The sequence below is a fragment of the Labeo rohita genome, chromosome 7 (assembly GCF_022985175.1).
Source record: "Labeo rohita strain BAU-BD-2019 chromosome 7, IGBB_LRoh.1.0, whole genome shotgun sequence".
In the NCBI taxonomy this organism is placed as follows: domain Eukaryota; kingdom Metazoa; phylum Chordata; class Actinopteri; order Cypriniformes; family Cyprinidae; genus Labeo; species Labeo rohita.
In genome coordinates, this window is record NC_066875.1 from 58758157 (window position 1) to 58784235 (window position 26079).

At 40.4% G+C, this 26079-nt stretch overlaps 1 protein-coding gene across 1 annotated transcript in view; it reads right to left on the bottom strand.

Moving 5' to 3' along the window:
- LOC127167959 (uncharacterized) overlaps positions 1-26079 on the bottom strand; it is a 266166-nt gene that overhangs the window by 234830 nt on the left and 5257 nt on the right. The window contains exons 2-5 of the mRNA XM_051114397.1: positions 25307-25345; positions 23987-24239; positions 23759-23904; positions 22878-23154 (exon numbers count right to left, since the gene is read on the bottom strand). Coding sequence (XP_050970354.1) covers positions 22878-23154; positions 23759-23904; positions 23987-24239; positions 25307-25345 — 715 coding nt within the window. The remainder of the gene's footprint in view (positions 1-22877; positions 23155-23758; positions 23905-23986; positions 24240-25306; positions 25346-26079) is intronic.

Below are 26079 nucleotides of genomic sequence, written 5' to 3' on the forward strand. Positions count from 1 at the left end.
GCACCGCGAGGAGGCGAGGATCGAGGAGGGAGGAGGCTTCATGAGGAGCGATCAGCGAGGATACACAGGTGTATCCTATGCGGAAGTCTTTTATCGACTTAACGTGACGCACGTATAAATTCTCCTCCCCCTTCACATCTGCTCCAAGTGCTAACCATGGCAGAAAATTCTAACACACATAAATGTGAGTATTAAGCATGACTGTGGGTGACTTTTTGACAGTGCTTTTAATTTCGATGTATAATGTGTACTTTTCAACACAGTTTTAATTATGTTTATTACGTTTCTTGATTTTACTGGCTTGCTTTTAATTGTTTTTAATTGTTTAATTAATGCCTCTTATATTGATAAATGGGGAATAGAGAATGATTTTAATTTAGGCCTGTAGTTAATTCTTTTTAATGTGTTGAGTATTTGTAGTTTATGCCTGCAGGGATTAATATGCAACACATTAACATTTCGAACTGCTTCACTGTAGTGTAAAATTGTTTCTTACAGGGAGACCGAAAACTTAGTTAAATTTCGTATGGAGCTTGATTCCGACTTCACTGGGAAGAGGAACAGTGCCAAAAAAGCCTGGATGTGAGTTATTTTCCAGTATGCATAGAAAAATATGCTTTGTCTTCACTTTGTTTGATAAATGCAGTGAGGTTGTAGATAATATTTATAATAATATTGTTACACTATCTTTGTCTGTGTTTGAGTAAATAATTTGTTGATTTTTATTGTGTAGTATAGTTCTTCAGAGGATTGGTTTAGATGGAAAAGTTACACCAAGTCAGATTTCCAAAAAATGGGACAATCTAAAAAGAAAATATAAGGTATGTACAAAATAATTTATTTCATTTGGTGTGAATTTTCTTCTTGCTAGTATAATAGAGAATAGATTCATTTTATTTTAGGAGCTCCGCTGTCCTCCTACGGGAACTGGGACAGATGGCCACAGCAGCCACATGGCCGTGGTTTTCTGCCATGCATGAGGCTATTGGGGGGAGGCCATCTATTGAGCCTCCCATCCTGATAGACTCATGCAATGCAGAAGTCACTGGCTGTTCTGCTGTGTCCAAAGACCCTGGCTTGTCATCATCCGCATATGTGGAGGAAAGGGAGGAGGACACAACGTCCTATGCATCGTCTGGCAGAGGCAACTTCCAGGAGGAAAGGCCCTGTACTTCTTCGGGTCCCCCGCCACCGAAAAAGAAAAGATCCAACAGAGTGCTGGATTTCCTAGAGAAGGAGACTGAAAAAGAGGATGAACGTTTTCAGGCCACGCACAAATTAATGCAATCTACTTCAAATAGATTCCTTGACCTCTTTGAACAATTGATTAAAAAAAGTTGAACACTATCTCTGTTTGTCGTTTTTGCTTTGAGAATTTTTGTTGTGGCATTATATGCCTTAATAGATGTTTTATGGTAAACACAGTTGCCAGATGAGTACAAAACAAAAAGATTGCCTTAATTGGAAAACATATTTATTTACATTAAACTATTTTATCTATTGATAATGTGGGTATTGCAAATAATTTAATGCATGAGGCTAGAGACATGGGGAACTTTTTATTTTTAATAATCTGAACTTAAACATTGTGTGTAGTAACATATTTGTCTTTCTACAAATAATCATGCTCATTTAACTCCACTGGATACACCTGAGGAGCTGACAGTTTTGCTGCCAGTTTATCACGCCAGGCATTTCCACCACATACCCCTCTCACTGGACAGGGTGGAGGTAAACCAACATCATCCACAACTTCAGGGCCTTCAATTATGTCTCCTGTTGTCAGGCAAATGTTATGCAGAACTGCACACGCCATTATAACTGTTGGGGCAAAGGTGTGGTCCACCTCAAGAGACTTGAAAAGCAGGGACCTCCAACGTGTTTTCATCATACCAAAGACCCGCTCAATTATGGAGCGAGCCTTGGCGTGGTAGTGATTGAAGCGGGCCTGCACTCTCCCTTGCACTGGCTCCCGGTACGGAGTAATGATGGCCACAGGATGGGTGATGCAGGGGTAGCCTCCATCCCCCAAAAGGAAGTATCCTTGTGGAGGATACAATGCCTCTTTATATATCTTGCTGTTTCTCAGGACTCTAGTGTCATGGACAGAACCAGGATATCCCACAAAAACATTAAGGAACCGGCCCTTCCCATCGCATACTGCCTGCATCTGAATGGATGGGAAGAGTTTTCTGTTGATGTAGTCCTGGCCAGTGGGTCCAGCTGGGGTCCTGATGCGGACATGACATCCATCTATAGCACCCACACACTTGGAGAAGATGGGGCTGTTGGCCAAATTTTCAAAACCAAGGACAACCTCATCAAGGTCTTGTGCATCTGGCAACTGTATGACCTGCTGGCGCAGGGCTGCAATCCTTATGGTTCCTGTGTGAACCAGCCTGCAAACAGACAATACTGGCACCTGAAAGGCCCGGGACACCACACTGTATGACAGACCATGTGCTAGCCAGTACACAGTTATCAGTATGGTTATGTGGTGTCCCCAACCATGTGCTTCATCTTGTGGCAGCATCCTTATCAAAGCTTCCATAGAGTCCCGGGTCAGTCGAAAGTCCTCCTTGAGGTTCTGCCTACCATCTAAGTATAATTTTAGCAGTGGTATGGTGGCATTTATTTCAGCATATATCGGAGTAGCTGTTCTTTTAACCTGTAATTAAAAATAGCATGTAAATATGTTTATTTTATGTATAAGCACATATCACTGATCAGTTTAAATTAAGAAATGATACACAACAAAGAAGGCTGTGAATCTGAATTCAAATATTAACCCCACAACATATCTGCACATAGTATTTTTAACAATACCTCAGCCAGGAGTAGGACACAATGACGCAATCGTGCTTTCCATCTGCTTGAGCGACGCTGTTCATGTTGTGCAATTTGGTGAAGAATGTGGTGTAATGATAGGGCACAGGATATACCTACTATCGTTTTCATCGTAATTGTAGATGGAAATGTGTAATGCAGATTGGTTTATATACAGAATACACACCTGACTCTTATGCAATGATGATGTGATGTAATTAACAATAATTCTATTAGGCTAACAAGTAGTGTTGTAAACAATTAATCCATGTTTGCATATGCAAAAAAATAAAAGAAATAAAACAATAAAATAAAAATAATAATATATATATATATATATATATATATATATATATATATGTGTGTGTGTGTACAGTATGTATTGTGCATGAATTCATAGTTACATAAACCCAGACCTTTTGCCAACTTTTATTGGTATTTTGCTTTAGTAAAAGTGGTGTTCTTGCCACAGTTTATTAATTATTATTATTATAATTGTCATTATTGTTTACATGTACAAGACACAAATGTATGTAAAATCACAACTCTAGTACAGTTGCAGAATTATATCAAAGCACCAAAATTAAACATACTGTCATACTATAGCCTACTACAAATAAAAAACATTTAATAACTGTGAATAATTCATTGTTAATAATAACTGGTAATATAAAAAAATAAGAACAAATGTGGTCTTTTGTGGAGGTTGAAACGGTTACAATATAAATAATAATTATCTCTAATGTTCAAGAATCCCCATATGCAAGCTAAATCCAGTGGTGTAGAGTCATCATTACTTGACGACGCTTTGAAGTGACGCTAAAGGGAGCGAGGATATATCATTTCACTTGCTTCCATTCCTCCGTCCTCGTGTCTTTTCCCTGTTGTAACGCCAAGCCAGCAGAGGGAGCCTTCACCCCAGTACTGCCTGCATGCTCCCTCTGCTGCTTCTACTGTCACTTCCTGTTTGGCAGTATATAAGGACTCACCATGTGCTCACACGTCGCGAAGTATTGCCAGTTAAACCTGCCTTACCGAGCGTTGTAAACTTTACTCTGTTGGATTACCTGTTGCTGTTTTGCTTTGTTTATGGATTTCTGAGTTTACGGATCACCCCTGTTTGGATTGTTTGCTTGTGTGGACTGACAAGAAGGTTTGACCTATTTCTGCCTCTGACCATCGCTCTCTGGATTGCCCCCGTTGTTACGTTTGTTATACTGGACTGTTTCTCTCGCTATCTGACCCACTGCCTGCTTTAACTCACTGCCTGCTTGGATTACGTTTCATTGTGTATGTTTGCTGTTGTTTTAATAAACATCCGCTTTTGGATTCCACCTCTGCGTCTTCGTTACACCTGTGTCCTTCCCTCGCATCCTGAAGAGGTGGAGCTAAGACACGAGGAAAGGAAGCGAGGAAAGGAAACGAGGATGCACAAATAAGAAATGAGAAGCACCCATTGTCTCTCCTCCCATCCTTCCCTATCACACTCACCCATCTCTCTCTTCTCTGCACCTGCTGTGTTTTCTTTCACAAACACAGAGAATATAGAAGTTTAAGTTACACATGTTAGTTAACAATCACACATAACTGGATCTTAAGTCTCTTCCTTTCAGGACATTTATTTCTGAAGCCAAGGTTAGTTTATAAACAGCACAGTTACACTGTTTTTCTGAGCAAAAGCCTTATGTTGATATTTGCTTATAATAAACATGCAGTAATAATGTGTGCTATTTTTGTACATTTGCATATAAAAAGCAGCGGTTTCTCTTTAGGTACTAATATGTACCATTTAGGGAATAAAGTACAAAGATAAACCTATTAGCTTTTGCGCCTTGGGGTACTGCCCCAGTGATGACTTGATAGATACTATTAACACTATTAACACATCTGTCTTTTATTGATTGATAGATAGATTGATTGATTAATTAACTGCAGTACTTAATTTTTACAGATGTGCTGCAAACAGCATTATGGCTCCAGGTTTTCCAAACACTTCAAACACAGATGGCCCACCCCAAACACTCTCATTGGTTGAATCTGACATACAGTTTTCAAAAGCGAAAGTAATAGAGTGATGCAGATGTGACGTCAGAACCATTACTCAGTGTGAAAGGCAATGCATTCAGGCCAAAAAGAATGATATTTTTGGTGAAAAAAAAAAAAAAAAAAAAAGAACACGATTTAAGAAAATGTGATTCAAGGATACTCAAGTTGATTTTATGAATATACTTGAGTGACGTTCAAGCATATTTTGAAGTATGCAGTATGTATACTAATATAGATGTAGTGGTAATTTACTTGTGAATGTACAATATTGTGTGATGTCAGCTAGCTTGGGGAGTGAGTGTCGATGAAATATGTAAAAATGATGGCTCTACCGACGATAGCACTTTCATGCAAGGCATAATTTATCAGCCCCAAAGACGTGTAAAAAAGCCCATGAGTGATGACATGAAGAAAAATATACAGTGTAATATTAAAAAAAAAAAAAAAAAAAACACACCATGGAAGAAAACGCAAATGTTGAGGTGGATTTTTCCTGCTAAGCCACTGTGGAAATGCAATACTTCATTATGGAACATACAGTCCCTTGAATCTCCCCATCTTGGCACCGACCCTGCTCCAGTCTCAACCACATTCAAATTAACACACTTCCAAAGAAATACAGCCACAATGACCAACACAGACAAATAAGCTGACATATACGTGAAAGAGGAAGAAAATGAATAAGCCTTTGTTTTAGATTAATAAACAAATGATGTGACATGCTGAATGAGGACAGAGCAGATATAATAATCACATACAGTAGTTTGAAGCTGCAGACAGAAACATCAGAATCAGGACAGAAACACACAAACTCTAACTCTACAAAAGTAAGAACAACTCATGTTCATTTTTTATCTAGAATAAGACTTGATAAGAGATATATTTGTCATGAATCTGTTCCTGAATGACAGTCTGCTCACCACCAGAGGTCTCCTTGCCATTCACATTACACAGACTGTTGCACCACACCCGTGACTACATTCCCCATCATTCATTGCACTGATTACATATTCACAGCTGCAGCCTATCACAAACTGTATAAATACGAGGCCCTTCACACTATTCTGGGCCGAGTATTGGACTGCATTTAGTGGTCTCTTTGTGTTAGCTGCCGTACGGAGCCACCTTGTCAATCTTTAGTCTTAAATGCTGTAGCGTGAAGATAAACATTTTATCATTAAAATGATTTTTATCATTATAGGGCTTGCTTGGGGACTGTTACGAATCTGGTCGGTGTTCTGCGGACCGCTCACCACCAGATGTCGCTCTCACCTTATCCTCGCACACAGACTGTTACACTACATCCCGGAGTACATTCCCCATCATGCAGTGCGCTGATTTGGTCTACACCTGCGACCAATCAGTAGCGCTATAAAAGCCCCGGTCTTTCCCCTTGCTTTCCACGGAGTATTGTTGTTGTGTTATTATTATTGTTAGCGTTCCCTAGTTGCCTTGTTCCCTAGTTCCCGAGTTCCTAGTTCCCTGTGTTTAATTCCCTCGCCTGGCTTTCTCATCTCGACTGTTCGCCGCCTGCCTATTGGACTCTCGCTCGTGTTGTTGGTTTATTCTCCTCGCTCAGCTCCTTACGGATTACGTTCGCCTCGGATCGACCCTCGCCTGTTTCTCGGACTTCTACTGTGCATCGCCTTCGTTATACCCGCCTGCCATTGTTGTTTGACCCTGCCTGTTCGACCATGTATCTGTCTCGTCCCTTGAATAAAAGCTCGCAAGTGGATCCACTCGCCTCTCGTCTCACTCATTCCATAACAGAATACTCCGTCGCACAAGGATCCAGCAGCTTCACTCCCGGACATTCAACAGATATGGACACAGACAGGATACTATTCAGGTTAAAACAAGGACCACGCACGCTCGAGCAACACATCGGTGAGTTTTTGGCCATAGCAAATTATTCCACCCTCCCGGACTGTACGATTATAGAGATTTTTTGCGATGGCGTAAATCAGCCTTTAAGGGCGAGGCTGAGACGCGAGGGTCCGCGTACATCACTAGCCGCGTTCTTGGACTTTGCTCTGTTGTGTGTGGGCTCGCCGTTTACTGTGGGTGTCGCGGATGAGGAGCGCGATGCCACGGAACCGCTGCTCGCCTGGCTTGCTCGTGAAATGGTGGCCACGCTGGAGCGCGCTCAAGCAATGGCGACGGCTACGGATAGCGTTCCTATCATAGCGGCGACAACAGAGCCCGTGCACAAATTGGCGGCGACTGCGGTGCCCGTTCGCAATATGGCGGCTGCGCCGGTACGCGCTCACAATATGGCGGCGACGGAGGAGCCCGTTCACAAAATGGCGGCGAAAACGGAGCTTCGTCACTTCACAGCTGTCATACCAGAGCCATATAAAGTTGCAGCTGCGTTTCCTGAGTCAAGTCAAGTTCTCGAGTCAAGTCAAGTTGCACCTGCGTTTCCTGAGTCAAGTCAAGTTCTCGAGTCAAGTCAAGTTGCAGCTGTGTTTCCCGAGTCAAGTCAAGTTTCTAAGTCCAGTCAAGTTGCAGCTGTGTTTCCTGAGTCCAGTCAAGTTGCAGCTGTGTTTCCTGAGTCAAGTAAAGTCACAGCTGCCACCCCAGAGTCAAGCAAGATTACAGCTGCTGTTTCAGTGTCAAGTCAAGCTACAGCTGCTGTTCCTGTGTCAAGTCAAACTGGAGCTGTATCTCCCAAGTCAAGCAAACTCAAAGCTGCCGTTCCTTCAAGGTCAAGCAAGGTCTCACCCGAGCACCCTGAGCCACTGCACAAAATGGCTGCCACACTAGAACCTGTTGCCAAGATGGCCGCCCTGCCAGAGCCTGCACCCAAGATGGCCGCCATTCCAGAACCCGTGGCCAGCACTTGGACGCCGCCGCCCGCGGCCAACTCTCGGAAGCCGCCGCCCGTGGTCATGATGGCCCACGTGCTGGACTCACCCCTAATGGCTGTATGGGCAGCTAAAAGGGCGCTTCATCACGTCACGGCTGCTACTAGTCGAGTCAAGTTGCAGCTATTGTTCCAGGGTCAAGTCAAGCTACGGAGTCAAGTCAAGCCAAAGCTGCTGTTCTCCACAAGTCAAGCCAAGACACAGCTGCTCCCCATGAGTCAAGTCACGTTACAGCTGATTTCCATGAGCCAAGCCAGGTTACAGCAGATCTTCATGAGCCTAGTCAAGTTGCTGCTCTTGCCCCTGAGCCAAGCCAAGCCAAAGTTGATCTTCATGAGCCAAGCCAGGTTACAGCAGATCTTCATGAGCCAAGTCAAGTTGCTGCTGTTATTCCAGAGCCAAGTCAAGCTTCAGCCGCTACTCCAGAGTCAAGTCAAGTTCCAGCTGCTGCACGAGAGCCAAGTCAAGCAACAGCTGCCGCTCCAGAGTCAAGTCAAGCTACAGTTGATCAAGTCGAGAGTCAAGTCAGAGCTGCTCTTCCTAAGACAAATCAAGTTACAGCTGTGTCTCCCAGGCCAAGCCAAGCTAAAGCCGCTCCTCCAAGGTCAAGTCAAGTTACAGCCGTGTCTCCTGAGCCAAGTCAAGCTACAACTGTTGTTCCAGAGTCAAGTCAAGCTACAGCTGTAGCTTCCAAGTCCAGTCAAGCTTCCAAGTCCAGCAACGTCAAGGCTGTCGTTTCTGCGTCAAGCAACGTCAAGGCTGTCGTTCCTGCGTCAAGCAACGTCAAGGCGGTCGTTCCTGCATCAAGCAACGTCAAGACCGTCGTTCCTGTGACAAGCAACGTCAAGGCTGTCGTTCCTGAGTCAAGTAAAGTCATTGTTGATCTTCACAAGCCAAGTGAAGTCAGGGCCACTCCTCCAAAGTCAAGCAGGGTGACAGCTATGGTTCCTAAGTTAAGCAAGGTCACAGCCGTGGTTCCTGAGTTAAGCCAAGTCAGAGCTGTTGTTCCTGAGTCAAGTAAAGTCACTGATCTTCACAAGCTAGGTCAAGTCACAGCTAATCTCCACGAACCAAGTCAAACCACAGCTGATCTTCATGAGCCAAGTGAAGTTATTGCTGCTGTTCCAGAGTCAAGTCACGTCCCGCCTGACGGCCCAGAGTCAAGTCACGTCCCGCCTGACGGCCCAGAGTCAAGTCACGTCCCGCCTGACGGCCCAGATTCAAGTCACTTCCCACCTGACGGCCCAGAGCTAAGTCACGTCCCGCCTGACAGCCCAGAGTCAAGTCACGTCCCGCCTGACGGCCCAGAGCTCCATCACGTCTCGTCTGACCGCCCAGAGCCTTGCCATGTCTCGTCTGACATCCCAAGGTCACGGCCTATCATGATGGCCAGCGTACTAGATCCACCACTAGTGTCAGTGCGGGCAGCCAACATCCCAGTGGCATTAGCGCCTTCTGAATCCACCAGTAAGGAGACCCTACCTCCCGCTGCTGCTCTTCCTTTAATGGCGGTTGCCTTTTGGTGTGTGGGCTGCACACTGTGCTCCTGAGGTCACGTCTGTTCACAAGTCTGCTCCCGAGGTCACGTCTGTTCACAAGTCTGCTCCCGAGGTCACGTCTGATCACAAGCCTGCCCCAAAGCTCCCGTCTGATCACAAGCCTGCTCCAGAGCTCCCGTCTGATCACAAGCCTGCTCCAGAGCTCTCTTCGGTCGGAGAAGCCGCGCCAATGCCTCCTGAGGTGTCAGCTTCGGCTGTAGATCCTCCTAGGGAGGCGGCGTTCTTCCTCAAACTCTCTGCTTCTCCCCTCATTCTGTCTGCCTCCTCTGTCCCTGTTCTCCCCAGGTCCCAGTCTATGACGCGGGTTCCTGCTCCAGCGCCTCCTGCTCTGTCTCCGGCTCCGCCCTGGAGGGCTCCTGCGCCTCCTGCTCTGCCTCTGGCTCCGCCCTGGAGGGCTCCTGCGCCTCCTGCTCCGCCCTGGAGGGCTTCTGCTCCGCCTTCTGCTCCACCCTGGAGGGCTCCTGCACCTCCTGCTCCGCCACCTGCTCCGTCCTGCTCTGCCCTGGAGGGCTCCTGCGCCTCCTGCTCCGCCCTGAAGGGCTTCTGCTCCGCCTTCTGCTCCACCCTGGAGGGCTCCTGCACCTCCTGCTCTGCCTCCTGCTCCGTCCTGCTCTGCCCTGGAGGGCTCCTGCACCTCCTGCTCCGCCTCCTGCTCCATCCTGCTCCGCCCTGGAGGGCTCCTGCACCTCCTGCTCCGCCTCCGGCTCTGCCCTGGAAGGCTTCTGCCTCAGTCTCCTGGCCCTCCCACCGCTCCCCAGGACTGTTTTCCAGTTGGAGCGTCTTGTAGCCGCTCCTTGGGGGGGGGGCTATGTTACGAATCTGGTCGGTGTTCTGCGGACCGCTCACCACCAGATGTCGCTCTCACCTTATCCTCGCACACAGACTGTTACACTACATCCCGGAGTACATTCCCCATCATGCAGTGCGCTGATTTGGTCTACACCTGCGACCAATCAGTAGCGCTATAAAAGCCCCGGTCTTTCCCCTTGCTTTCCACGGAGTATTGTTGTTGTGTTATTATTATTGTTAGCGTTCCCTAGTTGCCTTGTTCCCTAGTTCCCGAGTTCCTAGTTCCCTGTGTTTAGTTCCCTCGCCTGGCTTTCTCATCTCGACTGTTCGCCGCCTGCCTATTGGACTCTCGCTCGTGTTGTTGGTTTATTCTCCTTGCTCAGCTCCTTAAGGATTACGTTCGCCTCGGATCGACCCTCGCCTGTTTCTCGGACTTCTATTGTGCATCGCCTTCGTTATACCCGCCTGTCATTGTTGTTTGACCCTGCCTGTTCGACCATGTATCTGTCTCGTCCCTTGAATAAAAGCTCGCAAGTGGATCCACTCGCCTCTCGTCTCACTCATTCCGTAACAGGGACATAGTGAGTGTCAATGAAATACGTAAAAATGATGGCTCTACCGACAATAGAACTTTCATGCAAGGTGTAATTTATCAGCCCCGAAGACGTATACAAAAAGCCCATGAGTGATGACATGAAGAAAAATATACAGTGTAATCACTAAAAACCCAAAAAATACAAAGTGACAAAGTAACAACAAACAATAAATAATAAAATATATACACACATGCTGTTGATTTCCAAGGTGGCAAAAAAAAAAAAAAAAAAACACCATGGGAGAAAATGCAAATGTTGAGGTGGATTTTCCCTGCTAAGCCATTGTGGAAATGCAATACTTCATTATGGAACATACAGACCAGTGCTCCAGTGTCAACCACATTCAAATTAACACACTTCCAAAGAAATACAGCCACAATGACCAACACAGACAAATAAGCTGACATATACGTGAAAGAGGAAGAAAATGAATAAGCCTTTGTTTTAGATTAATAAACAAATGATGTGACATGCTGAATGAGGACAGAGCAGATATAATAATCACATACAGTAGTTTGAAGCTGCAGACAGAAACATCAGAATCAGGACAGAAACACACAAACTCTAAAGTAAGAACAACTCATGTTCATTCTTTATCTAGAGTAAGACTTGAGATATATATTGTCATGAATCTGGTCCTGAATGCCAGTCCGCTCGCCACCAGAGGTCGCCTTACCATTCACATTACACAGACTGTTGCACCACACCCCGGACTACATTCCCCATCATTCATTGCGCTGATTACACATTCACAGCTGCAGCCTATCACAAACCATATAAATATGAGGCCCTTCCCACTATTCTGGGCCGAGTATTGGACTGCATTTAGCGCTCTCCTTGTGTTAGCTGCCGTACTTACCCACCTTGTCAATCCCTAGTCTAGTTCAGTCGTGTTTTTAGTTGGTTTTTCCAAGTCTTGTCTAGCCTGGTTATATCGTCTAGTCTGCCTTCCGCGTGCCCTGGACTTCTCGCCTGTCATGGATTTAACCCTTTACCTTGTCATTTTGGACTCTGTTCGCCCCTCGAATGAACTGTGGTCTATTTTCTTGGATTACCCGTTTGCCTCGCACCTTGTATACCCTCGCCTGCCTTACAGATTACTCTTGTGTCTTGCTCCAGTAGACACGAACTGCATTCTGCTGTGTCAGGTCAAGTTTCGGCTTTTGTTCCTGAACCAAATCAAGTCACAGCTGATCTTCATGAGCTGAGTCAAGTTACAGCTGATCTTCATGAGCTAGGTCACATCTCAGCTTTTCATCCAGAGCCTCGTCACGTCTCATCTGACCTCCCAGAGTCACGCCACATCTGATCATCCTGGGTCTCGCCACGTCACATCTGATCATCCTAGGTCTTGCCACGTCCTGTTAACTGGACCCAGATCTTCAAGGACCAATCTTCGATGTTCCAGTCTGGTAGCCAGTGTAAGGGATGCACTGCTGGTGTCTACACGCTCAGCCTGTATCCCCAAACCTACTCATCTCACCCCTCCTGTTCCTGAACTGATTTCCTTGTCTGCAGCGCTTCCTATAATGGGAATCGCATTATGGTGTGTCTGGGCCGCGTACACCACCACTGAGTCTCCAGAGGTGGTGATTTATGCTGCAAGGCCGTCTGCTGCGGCATCCTCAGAGGCTATGATTCCCGCCGCAGTTTCCCCAGAGGTGGCAGCTGAGACTGCAGAACTTCACGAAACGGGGAAGTCAGCTTTAGCTCCCTGCATGGTGGTAGTGCCCAGCGATACACTCTCAGCCCATGAACTCTTGTCTTGTCCTGTCACAAGAGACTCAGTGGTGGTGTACGCGGCCCACCAAACTGGATCCGACCAATTCCCATCTCCCTCACTCCGTTACAATACTGTTTTATTGATTGTGTGTGGTACATTTATATTCCTGTTAAAGCTGGGCTCACACTGCATGATTTTGGCCACTATCTGGCCGTCTGAGACCAATTTTGCAAATCCTAAAAGATTCCTCTGATTCTAGGCTAAAATCTGTAGTTTTTGACCGTTAGTTTGACGATGAACGTCAAACTGTCTTTGTTTTTCAAGACAAGCCGCAATCATGTTCAGCATTCTGCAACAAATATTTTTCAGATTTTCTTGACCTTTTTAAGTCATAGAGTTTGCATGATATATTAAAATTCAAAGCAGGCTTCCCCTTATGAAAATTACCCATGGTGTTATTATAGTTAAAGTGTAGTAACCATTTTTTTTTTTTTTGTTAGTAAAATCATAGTTAATTGTCGTAAGGGCGGGAGGCACGTAAAATAATACTGGATGGGCCAGTCATGCCAGTTCCCTCCCGAACTCAACAGCGCCCCACAAATTTTACAATGTAAATCTGTGGTGAAAAGTGGAACTGCAGCACGCTCTAATTAAGAGCCATTTGGGCAGTTTTGAGACTTATGTTCATGTTACCTTATCTCGCTCCAGACCAAGACCAAGGCTTTCTGCGTAAAAATAGCACGCCAAATAGAAACAGAAAATCGTGCTATTGATACACATTTTCATTAGACCAAAACTGGCCCTCGAGGCTGGTGCTCCTGGTTAGCCAGTTCAGGCCTGCTAGATATTTCTTGTAACCACCATAAACTCTGGCACTCCCGGCCGCCTGAATAACAACTGAGATCCTATAGTGTGACATGTTTATCATGTGCGTACAGTCTGACAAGCAACAACTGTAAAGGAGTCTTACAAACTCACACTTACAAACACTGCAAATATAGATTGTAGGCCTACGTGTTACATTATGCCAGTAGGTGGTGACCAGTGACTGTTAAAATGTATTTGATGTCTGAATCATTCATAACATTTTGGACATTTATAAATAGACTCATTTATAACGTTAACCCTCTGGGGTCTGAGGGTGTTTTGGCACCCTGGAGAAGATTTGACATGCCCTGACATTTGTGCTTTTTTCAGTATCTAAAAAACATATTAATGGCTAAAGTTTGATTACATTGTAATCAGCACAAACTGGGCTACAATAATATGTAAGCAACATTAATGTTTGTGTTTTTGAGAAAACAACATTTATGTGTGGTTAGTGAAAAACTAAAATTTTTAAGTCACTGAAATAAGACCATGAAACACATTCAGAACATTCGTGCACAAGACTTTTGAGAACTGGATGTGGTACTCTAGAGTTTTTTCTACAAAATGATGTCAAAATCATCTCATTCACGCATTTACAGAAAACAATATTGATTTAAATTTTCTAAGACATGTTTTGTGATCGAAAGGGAATATGCGAGGGAGTGACAACGGCCATGAATATTTAGTGATTCACACCTGAGAGACAAAAGGCCCTCCTCTAATGGCCCATCAATGAGACTGTGACTGACAGGTAGAAACAATGAGAGATTCAGAGAATGGAGTTTTAGATTATTTGTATTGTATTTACAACACTGTATCATTAAAACATACATAATGAAGGTCAAAAGCACATTATTGACTACATTGATGTTACATGTACAGAGATGTGAACAGACTTTGTGTCATTCCTGAAAACTGTTCTGGATTCTGTTCAGCAAGTGAAACAAGTAAATTATACCTGATATTTAAGTGATTGCTGCTTCTTTCCATGGATTTAAGAAACAAAACTCATCATCAGTAGTCCAGGTGGCAGTCTTCATGTGGCATTCATGTAGCAGTCATCTGTGGTGCAGGCATCAGATCACTAGAAAAAAAAAAAAAAAAAAAAAAAAAAAAAAACATCTGTGAGCACGTTTATATCAGGAGCATCTGTAATGTATACATATAGTATGATTTTCAGTGTTGGGCAGTAGTGTCGCTACAAGTAGTGACGCTACTAGCTTAACTACATTTCTCAGTAGCGTGGTGGTAGCGTTGCTGTTTTCTGAATCAAATAGCTTTTCAGTAGCTAAGCTCTTATTTTGATCAAGTAGCGCGGTAGCGTCAACAAAAGCTAAAAGCTATATATTTTTCTATACTTTAAGCTCAAATCGGAAATATAACTGCTACGGATCACTGATCCTGGGTCAGTAAGCGACGTCACCGCCACTAAACCTCGTGACGCCATTGGCTCATTAAACTGTCAGTCAAACCGTATTAATCCTCCCGCCTCTCTCGTGAATGAAGTGCGGCGCGCAGTTTGAAGCATCTCAGCGTGTTTGCAGACTTGAGGTAAATAAAGAAGTGTTGATTGAAAAAGTACATGTTTTCTGTATTTATATCACAGCACTGTATTTATAAAGGCTAATGTTTTTTTTTGCATTCGAGGAGATGGGAAAAGTGTGTCTTAGTCTAGCATTTGTTGTCGAGACAACCAAATTGCTTATGTGAAGCGCTGAATCTTTATATTTTAGATAAACGTCAGAAAAAAACTGAGCGCCCACGTAGCAACAGAAAACTGTATAATCTGCAATGCAAACGCGTGAATGCAATGCACGTACTGCCTCTATTGTAGCGGTATTGAGAAAAAAACTTGGTACTTGAACCAAGGCCGGTTCTACGCAGGGGCAAGAGGGGGCAGTGCCCCCTAAAATAAATGTCTTGCCCCCTCAAATCAAAATTTTGAAAACTTGAGAAAGCACATGTTAATATACTCACAAAATGAATATATTACAAGTTGACAAAATGATCTGCGGTAGCGGAAAAATCCGCCGAAAAAGGGACACTACACAATACGGTATTAGATTTTCCTCATGTCTCTGTCCCTCCGCTGTGTGTATTCATTCACAGGCTGCAGCGCACACACACACGCGCACACACACAAACTCCCCCAAGTCTTACTTTAGGTTAAACGTTTTTGAGAATTAGACCACCCAGCTAAGATAAATGTTATGTCATTGATTGTTAAAATCTGGATTAAAGATATTTTATTTTATTTTGTTTTATTTAATTTTTATTTTTCAGTTTCCCCCCTGAGGGATTGCCACCATATTGTGGTCAGGGGGTTTGCGTGCCTCAGTGACCTTAAGAGCTATACCAGCTGGAGCTTAGTCAGGCCCGTAGCCGGGGGTGGTTCGAACGACCCACCCCATCCAGTCAAAGGTCCGGAATTTATGTACGTTTTTTTTTTTTTTTTTTTTTTTTTTTTTTTTTTTTTTTTTTTTTTAAATAAACAAGTGTTCTTTTAAATAACAACGCACTTTTAAAGCCATAAAAAGTATTAAATACCTTAATAAGTATAAGAAAAGTCTCAATTATAATTTCAAGAGGTCTTAAATTTGGGGACGGAACGACAAAAATAGCGTTATGGATTAAATGTGCTAGTCGTTTGAAGCGCCACACGGACCATTTATCCGCGCGGATCACAGTTCACACAGCAGCGGAGCGTTTACTAGAGCAGATGCGTTTACTCGCGATCACTAAACAGCGCTGTGAGATCCAGAGTGAAGCGCTTGAATTCGGTGAAGAACACAATGACATGGCGATTTAAACAGATGAAACAGCGCTGACAAACAGCAGAAACACTGTGAACAAGGCGGTATCTTGGTAAGGCGATATATATATATATATATATATATATATATATATATATATTTTTTCTGCATAAAATTCCTTTCTTGATATTTGTATTTTGAAAAGGAGGAAAGACTGCAGAGGGCTCAGAGGTTGAAAGGGGCCCAGAATGGGGGGCTCAGAAAACTCAGTGGAAGGGTGTAGCGGGGTCAAGGAAGAACACAGTATATTCTGACCAGGGGCAGTTCTAGAACCGATTTTTCAGACTGTCATCAACTTTTTTGTTTGTTCAGTTTGTACAATGAACATGGGTTAGAGCTCTTACTTTTGAGTTCTTAAAGTACACCAAATTAATGAATTTCACTTTAAAATGTGTAAAATTTTCTCCTAGGGGGGCATGCCCCCAGACCCCCCTAGAGGAACACACATCTACCTACCATTTGGATATGTGTCAGTACAAAGAATCTGTGATTTTATTGCATTAAAAATGTCATTCGTTTAATTAAATTACTTATTGCTTTAGGTATTTGTGTATATTTAGTGAACAAGGCGATATCTTGGTAAGCAGTTTGACAACATTGTAGTATATATTTTTGGTGAATCAAAAAATCATGCTTATTAAAATACCAGCACACATGATAATACAGCACAAATTGGTGCATGAGTAGTCAACAAAATAAAGTATTTGAACCTCATAATTAAATACAAACTGAGTGGGAGCTGAAAAAGGTCCACTATTTGGAAAAAAAGAACCCCCCTTCCGCTAGGCTGGCTACGGGCCTGTTAGTCTTCAAGTGGGACACCCAAGTTGGACAGGTCTGAAGGTAGAGGCCTGACAAAGTGCAATCCACTTCTCCAGGCTTTGGACACAGCTAACAACACAATTCAGCAAGGAAAATACTGTTACTATAAGCACAGGGAAAAAAACAGTGCTCAAACATGATGTGTACACATGATGCCCCCTTCACATTTCTGACTGCCCCCCCATATGTGCCTGTCTAGAACCGGCCCTGACTTGAACTAGTGGTGGGCGCCTTGATTTTAGTCTTTGAAGCAGGCTAGTGCTCTGGGAAGATCTCAAACTCAGAAGAACGAGATGGGGAGTGGGTGGGTGTGGGTTGTCAAATTCATGGTGAAAGGCAAAATGTTTCGGTTCGTTCTTAGCAAAACAAACAAACAAACAAACAAACAAACAAACAAACAAAAAACGATCAGGTTCCATAGCGAAATAAGAATTAAACAGTGTTCTAGTCTAAACGAATTATAATAATCTTTGCTAATATTCTTGACACGTCAAACTGCTTTGGACTTTGCAGTATCGAATTATTCCTTTACTATGACCAAAATGCCGGAATATGCTATTCCGCTGTTTGATCGCGCACTATCACTGCAGCCTGTTCATTTTAAAAATAAAACACAGTCACCCAAAAGTTACACTAGTCAGTTTAAATAGTGTGTGTCACGTGCAGTTCAGCGTGAACACCGGTACCGTACGTGGCACATTTTTGATCATCGTGATTTTTTTCCGTCGACATGCATGAAGTACAAAGCTTACCCAATGCATAATATTTTCGCTTCAAATACATTGCAGATATGGAAACATCTGTATTTGTGGCGAGAGAGGTAGTCTACATAAGCCCAACTTTACTTTCAGTTTCGCTTTAAATTTGTTTTGGATTGTTTAGGCAAATTTATTTATTTATTTATTTATTTATTTATTTATTTATTTTATCCTCGTTCGGTTCTGAATACGGTTAAAGTTAAAGGATTTGTTGTGGAGTGAGGGAAATAATGTCGGAACATTATAACATTACGCTGTAGGCCTGTTCATTTCAGAATATAATAAAATGTGATTTATAGGCCTAGCCGCCATGACCTGTCGGGTTTAATTTTTCCTCTCAAAGACGTGCAATTTATGTTAGCATGTTTTTAAAAAAAAAAAAAAAAAAAAAAAAAAAAAAACTTCGGCAAACGAAAATAGCCGCTTGATTCGGTTAAATATTCTTACTGTCAGTTAACAAATTTACAATAGAATTTAGCTTTGCTTCCCAGATAGTAACAGGGTCTGGGCCAAATCTGGCTTACATTTGGCACTTGTTTTTTATTCACAGTCTTGTATTCATGAAATCAATTACTATCTTTAAAAATGGCAGTAAATTAAAGTGCTGTTTTTGTGCGGTCTGTCATATTTCAGTAGCTATATACAGCAAAATTACAGCACTTCCATTAGGCTATTTTTTTACGAAGCTGTCAACACTGTAAACTCTGATGGCATGCAATCAGTTGACAAACACCCATTCATATGTTATTCAAATATATGTATAAATTATTTTATTTAAAAAATTTCGTGTTTTCCCTGTTTTATTCATTCAACATTCTGAAACAGGTGCCATTGTTTAAAAAAAAAAAAAAATCAAGAAAGAATTCAACCCCCCCTAACCCCCCAAAATATGAGATAAACCCAGCCCTGTACATTATACTGATTTTTGTTGCCAAATTGGTTTGGAAGAGTGGTTGAATAAACAATTAAAGTGGACTTTTATGCCTGTGTGACTGACAATTTAATTGATCACTGAGAGAGCATTGACTTGGTATGATGTTGGTTCAATAGAAAAATGAAAATGTAAAAAATAGCTTAGATGTAGTAAACTACTTTTGCCATGTTGCTGTAGCTTAGCTTGCTACATTACTTAAGGCTGTAACTTTAGTGTAGTTAAGCTTCATTTAATGAAGAGTAACTGTTAGCTTAGCTCACTATATTATATAGTGATATATATATATATATATATATATATATATATATATATATATATATATATGTATATATAGCTTGCCCAACACTGATGGTTTTGTAGTCATAGACTCACACATGCTTTATACTATCATGAAAATATTGACAATTTATATCTGAGAAACTAATTATTGTTTAGCACGTTAAACACCTACTCACAAACAGAGTATTAAAAATAAACTAATATTACGTTTATATCCTATTGTTATACAATAAATAAATATGATTTTATAGTCATAAACACAAGCATGCTTTGTATGTCTTATACAATACAAAACCATTTTATGTCTGGGAAACTAATGTATTATTGTTAAGCACGTCATAAACATCTATTCCTGTACAGAGTATATGACAGTAGTTTTGTCTAAACAATCTTAGACTCTATCATTCAGTGATCCACAACACAATAACATTCTGAACACGTTACTATATATATATATATATATATATATATATATATATATATATATATATATACAGGCTAATATCTGGCATCAAACTAATACTATTAGTAGCCTACTGTATAATATTCAAATGTGGATGTGTGAATCCCCCTACCCCCTGGGCCCCACTGTGGTTTGTTCCGTGATCCATGACTCAAATCATGTTTCACCAAAATGAAACTAGGCATGTTTGATATTTGAGTTTATCTATATCTTTCCTCTTCAGAAATGAATCAAACTCTATATTTCATTCTTCTTCTCATTGGTGAGTGTGTTTGTGGTTTTATTTATGGTTTTTAGTTTCCTTTTGTGATAACCATGTAGTGATAACCGGCATTTCATCTGCAACAACAGTGAGTACAAACACCAAATGTAATAAAAATTAATTAACAAAATATATCTGATATGAAAAGTTTAAACATGACAATAGTAAATAATAATAATAATAATAATAATAATAATAATAATAATAATAATAATTATCATCATCACCAGGTCAAATCTTTTTTGTAATGTTGGGGCAGACATATCTGACAAGCTATTGTTAACTAAAAATAAACAGAAATAAAAGGAGATCTAATTATAATCTACCAGCTCCAGATGTAAGATATCATAATTATGACAGTGTAGCAGTGAAATAAATCCAAATCAAATGCTCTAAGGAGCTGATTGAGAAAATAACTTCTGTGACATATTTAATCATATTTCATATCTTGAATTTCATTTGTAATCCACTATTTTTTTTTTACAAGTTCTGATCATTATTTAAATAAAGGTTACAATCATTTGCACAATATAAATATAATTCATTCATTTATTTAATCTTCTTGCATTTTCTCATTACCTCTTTTTATTTTACTCTGAAACACATTTTTTTCTTCTCTCTCATGCTTTGCATATATATTTAGATTTATGCAAGATAGAGATACACAAGAACAACACAACCTCACGGTCATACTTCTCACTTTTATCTGCTTTTATTCAGCATGTGTCCATATTACAAACTGTACTGTACAAATTACTCGCCATTAAAGCTGACAGTTATAAACTCAACTATAAGCTCATCACATTTGCATGAAATGATCTATTTATAAAGTGTTTGAGAGATACTTAAGCATTGCTTTTGTTTTTTTTTGTTTTCTTAAAGCAAACACAGGACTCGTCCTTGTCAATCAGACGATGAATTGGAGAGAGACGCTCAGAGTTACTGCAGACAGAATCACATTGATCTGGTCAGTGTGAGAATGAGAATCAACAGGTTGAGAAGTTCATTAGTGATAGACAGTTATCTGGATCACATGTCTGGATCGGTCTGTTCAGAGACTCATGGCAGTGGTCAGATCAGAGTAACACTTCATTCAGATACTGGAAGTCTGGTCAACCTGATAATTATAATCATGGTGAAGACTGTACAGCTGTTGAACTGAATGCTCAGAGACGATGGCATAACAGGTCTTACAACGATCAGTATTCTTTTGTGCCATGAAAGTGAGAAGATCCTCACAAAACACACACAATCCACATCACCTCCAGATCTTATAAAGTTCACGCTACATGTCTGACATGACAAATTCATCCACAGTGTTTGTTCTGCATGTTGTGTTTGACCAGACTCTCTCTAGTTTCAAATTGTATTTTGTTTTGTTTCCAGATAAACTGATTCTGATCACAGAGACTCTGATGTGGCCTGAAGTTTTGACATACTGCAGAAATTTATTAGAGTAATGGAAATAACACAATATCTAGAAAATAAATCAGGGAAAATAACCTGTTTGCATCAGACAGTGTTTCAAATGAACTATATATTTGACGGTTTTATGTTACATGTACAACAGTTAGTAGATAATTTATGTGATGATTAGCCACATTAACCAGGTAAATGTAAAAATTCTGTACATTTGATTTAATCATATAGCAGATGCATTTATCCAGTAATTTTATACTTGAACTGATTTGTTGTTATTGATCGGCATCTGTTCTGCTTTGTCTTGATTTTTATTTTTATTTTATTAGATTTGTTGCATTTATTATTTTTTTACATGTTAAACGACAGAAAAAAAAAATATCACATGGTGTAAAGCCACCTTATTTTCCTGCTGTTCTTCTTCAGTATACAAGTATATATATATATCTGTGTTGTCCGTTTTCCTATAGAATAAACTGTCTTCAGCCTTTTTATATCACTGGGGCAACAGTGAATACACAACTAACATATTACAATTAATAACACTTGTGGGTTGTGTGAATGTAAATGTAATATTTATTTATTTGGTTTTTTTTTTTTTGTAAAAATGTATTTACAATAAACAGTTATACAAGATGCTTTAAAAATAAATATGTGAATCAACACTAAAAAGTAAGTAGAAGCATAATTATAAAGAAATTCCAGGCAATGCATTTAGAATCAGAATTAATGTCTTTAACAAACAGAAATTTACTGAAATACAAACAGTGATGATTTCCAGTGTGTTATTTTCCATTGCCACAATGACCTGTGAAAAAATAGTTCCTATAAAATCATTCCTATTTGTGCAGCTTATTTCATATGTTATTGTACAATTATGAGAACAGACTCACTTTTATCAGCATTCACCTTCTGGATCACCCGTTTAGGGGTTTGAGACCAACGTAGAGTCACGTTTTTGAATCCTTTGTCAGCCAGAACAGATCCCAACTGAAAACAACATATTCATACTAAACTGATCAGACTGAAATATAACAATATGCTCAAATATTCATAGAGACTTTTATTGTACTACTGTAAACCCTGATTAAAACAATGCCATTATATCCCTCATGAAGTAGCTCTGGAGTGATTTATTATTAAAATGTTTGGTGATTTTCCTGAAACAACTTTAATTTTATATACGATCAGTAAAATCTTCACTAATAATGAAGGTTTCATGTAAATCTCCATCTCCAACAAGACTTAAAATGTCTACAAAGTCATGTAAGCACTTCACTTAATTTCAAAAGCATATCAACTTCAGGACTATGAGGTCTGTTTTTCAAAAGAGGGAAACCAGATGGGAGCTGCTGATATTTTACTCACAACAGTTGAAATTGTTTTTTGTTTTTTTCTCACCTGTTTCAGAACTTTTTCTCTCGCTGAAGGGTCAGTTAAATCAACTCTAGAGTTAAACTGCATATTTACAAATGATCTTTTTAAAACTGGACCTAAATAAAGATACATAGATACATGTAACATGAATTAGTGAAGGTTGCTTTTATTAAAACATATTAATGCATCTTACTGTTTTGTTGACAAAGTATGTGACATTGTAAATATGCGACCTTGTCCATAAACCTCCACCTCACACAGAGTGAGTATCTTCATGTCTCCAGGAATGATCAGATTCACATAACGTCCCTCCATCCCACCGCATGAGTAGTTGTAGGACTCACCTGCTGAAATAGCAGGAATAACAGCACATCTACAGATAGAGAGAAAGAATATAGAAATACTGTCATATCTGCATTAATCCTTCACATTTGTGCTCAATGTCTCTCTTTCTGTCAAACTCAAGTTTCTCACATGGGATTGTCATTGCCGTTGTTCTCCAAGGAGTTTCCGATGCGAATCTCCGCTCCGTTTATTTGTTCTGGACAGCAGTCGTTTCTGTTAGTGACGACCACTTTCCTAATTTTGTACACATCACGCAGATCCAGCCTCCACCACGGGTTAGTCTCATTAAGGGTTGACGAGCATGACGTATTCTTCTGGAGACCTCGATTACTATCAATGGCCTTTTCAGCAAACCAGCTCATAAATGTTGATGACTGTGTAGCAGCTCCATCCACTGCCATATTTCCTAATAAAATTTATGGGAAATAGGAAAAAAAAAAAAAAAAAAAAAAAAAAAAGCACACATCTTAATTCACAAACTTTGCAGTGGTTGCAAAGAATATAAAAATGACTTAAGGTGAAGTGAGTCATTTCTACATCAACTACTGTCAACAAACAGAATTATAAACAAAATTACGTTGTGTCTAACGATTCCCTTACAACTATATTCACAATAATTACTTCATTTGCACGTCAGCAACCTGGTGGAAAACTAATGCCCTCTTTTACAACACCCATCTCTCATTTTCAAAACATTCATTTTGAATAAAAAGTGTGTTTTGTGTTGGGAAATGGTAATTCATATTGCAAAAAAACAACAACAAATGTTTATGATTCTGACGTTGTGTTTGTCATGATAATCTTGGTACAACATAAGTACAATGAAAGGGATTAGTACTGAAGTTTAATAAACGTCATAATTTGCCAGAACAAGAGCATGAATATGGCATGGCTAATTAGATTTGGCTAACTATGTCTTTATTAGGAATTTCTTAAAAGGATTTATTATAGTCAATTTTACATTTTTGAAAAGTATTTATGTTGAAAAGTGCTCTGCAACAATTAATTACCTGCCAAATACCCATAGACTCCAATTTCACTAAGACTAAGAATCTTCTGATCTCCAGGTATATGAACAATCATATAACGTCCCTTCATCCCACCGCATGAGAAAGTGTCTGTAGCACCGTCCGCAAGAGTAGAAATTGTAGCGCATCTACAGACAGAAAGATCATCAGTTATATGTTTCTGTTCACCTGCAGTCATATTAACCAAGACAGTCAAAGAAATATCCTCACACAGTGTTGTTGTAAATGTCAAGGAAGTTCCCGATACGAATCACCGCCCCGTTAATCCTCCAGCCATGAGTCGGTCTGTTAGTGATGGTGACTCTGTTCACTCTGTAAACCTTCAGCAGATCCACTCTCCACCACGGGTCGGTCTCAGTGTTAGTGTGGGTCCAGGAGTTTAACAATCCATCAAGAGCAAATTCAGGTACAGAGTCTAAGTAAATTGATGACTGACTAGTTTTGCCCCACAGTGCTGCGTTCTCTGGAAAATGTTTCAGAGATAATGGCCAGTAAGAATTACCACCTTTTTTATTGTCATCAAGCGTTAGAGTTTGCAGAAAGCTTTTACCGAATTCATCATTATTATTCCTCATCAGCAACATGTCTACCACAGGTTTAGAAATTAAGGATTGCAAACAAATTCCAATGAAGAATGGATCAAAAGAATGATCCTACAGTGAGCATTGTTTATTTGATCAGATATCCAACTTTTGTTGTTTTATATAATTTTAATCTAGCCCTATATTGTGATTGCCATTATAATCTGATAAGGACTGGACAAGAATTCAAAGTTGCAATGAACTGGAAGTGACACGTCTTTTCTTTTCTGTTGTGATGTACATTTGAGTGAAACAGATTATTGACAAAGAATATGTATTGGCACTTGGTACAACGCATTGGGTGTTGACTGAATGTTTACTCATGGGCAAGTGGAGGTGGAACTTAAAGCGAGCTTGCAGGGGTGAAAATTTAGATGCACTAAATGATCGGAGGATCTATATACAGTACATCACCAGTGAGAACAAATCTGTTGTTTCACCTGAAGAACCAGTTTTGACATTCTGATGAAACAATACAAGGTCCAAAAAAAAAAAAAAGTGCACATGGGTGAACTGTGTAATCGAATTTAATTCTGTGAAGGCCTGTAACATGCATTTAGAAAAGAGTCAGGGTGAAATTTCATTTCATGCAAACTTTAAAATGCATTCTAACAGAGCATTTGTCCAGAAAATGTATTTGAATTATTTTATGTAAATAGATGCACAATGTGCTTTATGAGGTTTGAAGGTTTGAATGAATGAATAAATGATTTTTTTTTTTTTCAAGGGAAATATTGGCTGTTAATAATAATAATAATAATAACAAAAAAAAAAAAAAAAAAAAAAAAAAGTTTCTGTTTCTATGGTCTCAGGGACTATAACATCAAACTGCAACAGAGCTTTACTAAAGGGCTACATTTCCAAGTAATATTATATTAATCAGTTCAAACAGACAAAACAGAATATCTCAAAAAAAAAAAAATAAAAAAAAAAACTGGATGATTCTTACCTTCTTGTCCATTCGCCATAACCTCAATCCATAAAACGCCTGTGGAAACAAGTGATTGAATTCATTTTCAGAGAACCAGGTCTTGTTGAATCACACTAATATGTTTTGATTTAATTCACTTTGATATTGTTGCTAATAAAGAAAGCATCATCTAAATTAGGGCTGTCATGATATCAGATTTTGCACTACAAGTTTAGTTTACTTCAGCATCCAAGTACAACATTTTATGCGAATAACAACATATTTTTACTCCAAACAAATGTTTTAAAGGGCACCTATTAATGCCTCTTTTTACAAGATGTAATATTAGTCTCAGATGTCCCTGAAATGTGTCTGTGAAGTTTCAGCTCAAAATACCCAACAGATCATTTATTATATAATTTTGAAAAAGCCTATTTTAAGTAGAAGCAGAAACACACCATTTTCATGCATGTCTCTTTAAATGCTAATGAGCTGCTGCTCGCTGCCACCTTTTCCAGAGTAGAGTTGTGCAGTGTTGCCAACTTAGCGCCTTTGTCGTTATATTTAGCGAGTATTCAGACCCCTCTAGCGACACATTTTCAAAAAAGCGACTAGCGACAAATCTAACGACTTTTACTGGTGTTATTGGAGACTTTTAGAGACTTTTTGACGTGAAACCGCACATTGTTCTTACTCTTCTCAACGAGCAGCGGGTGCTGCCGTTTGACCCATCCCCCGTGGCAAAGCACTCACAGGCGGCCCAGTTCTCGTGCACCAGCCCCTCCCAGCTGCAGTCAGAGCGCGGAGATGTT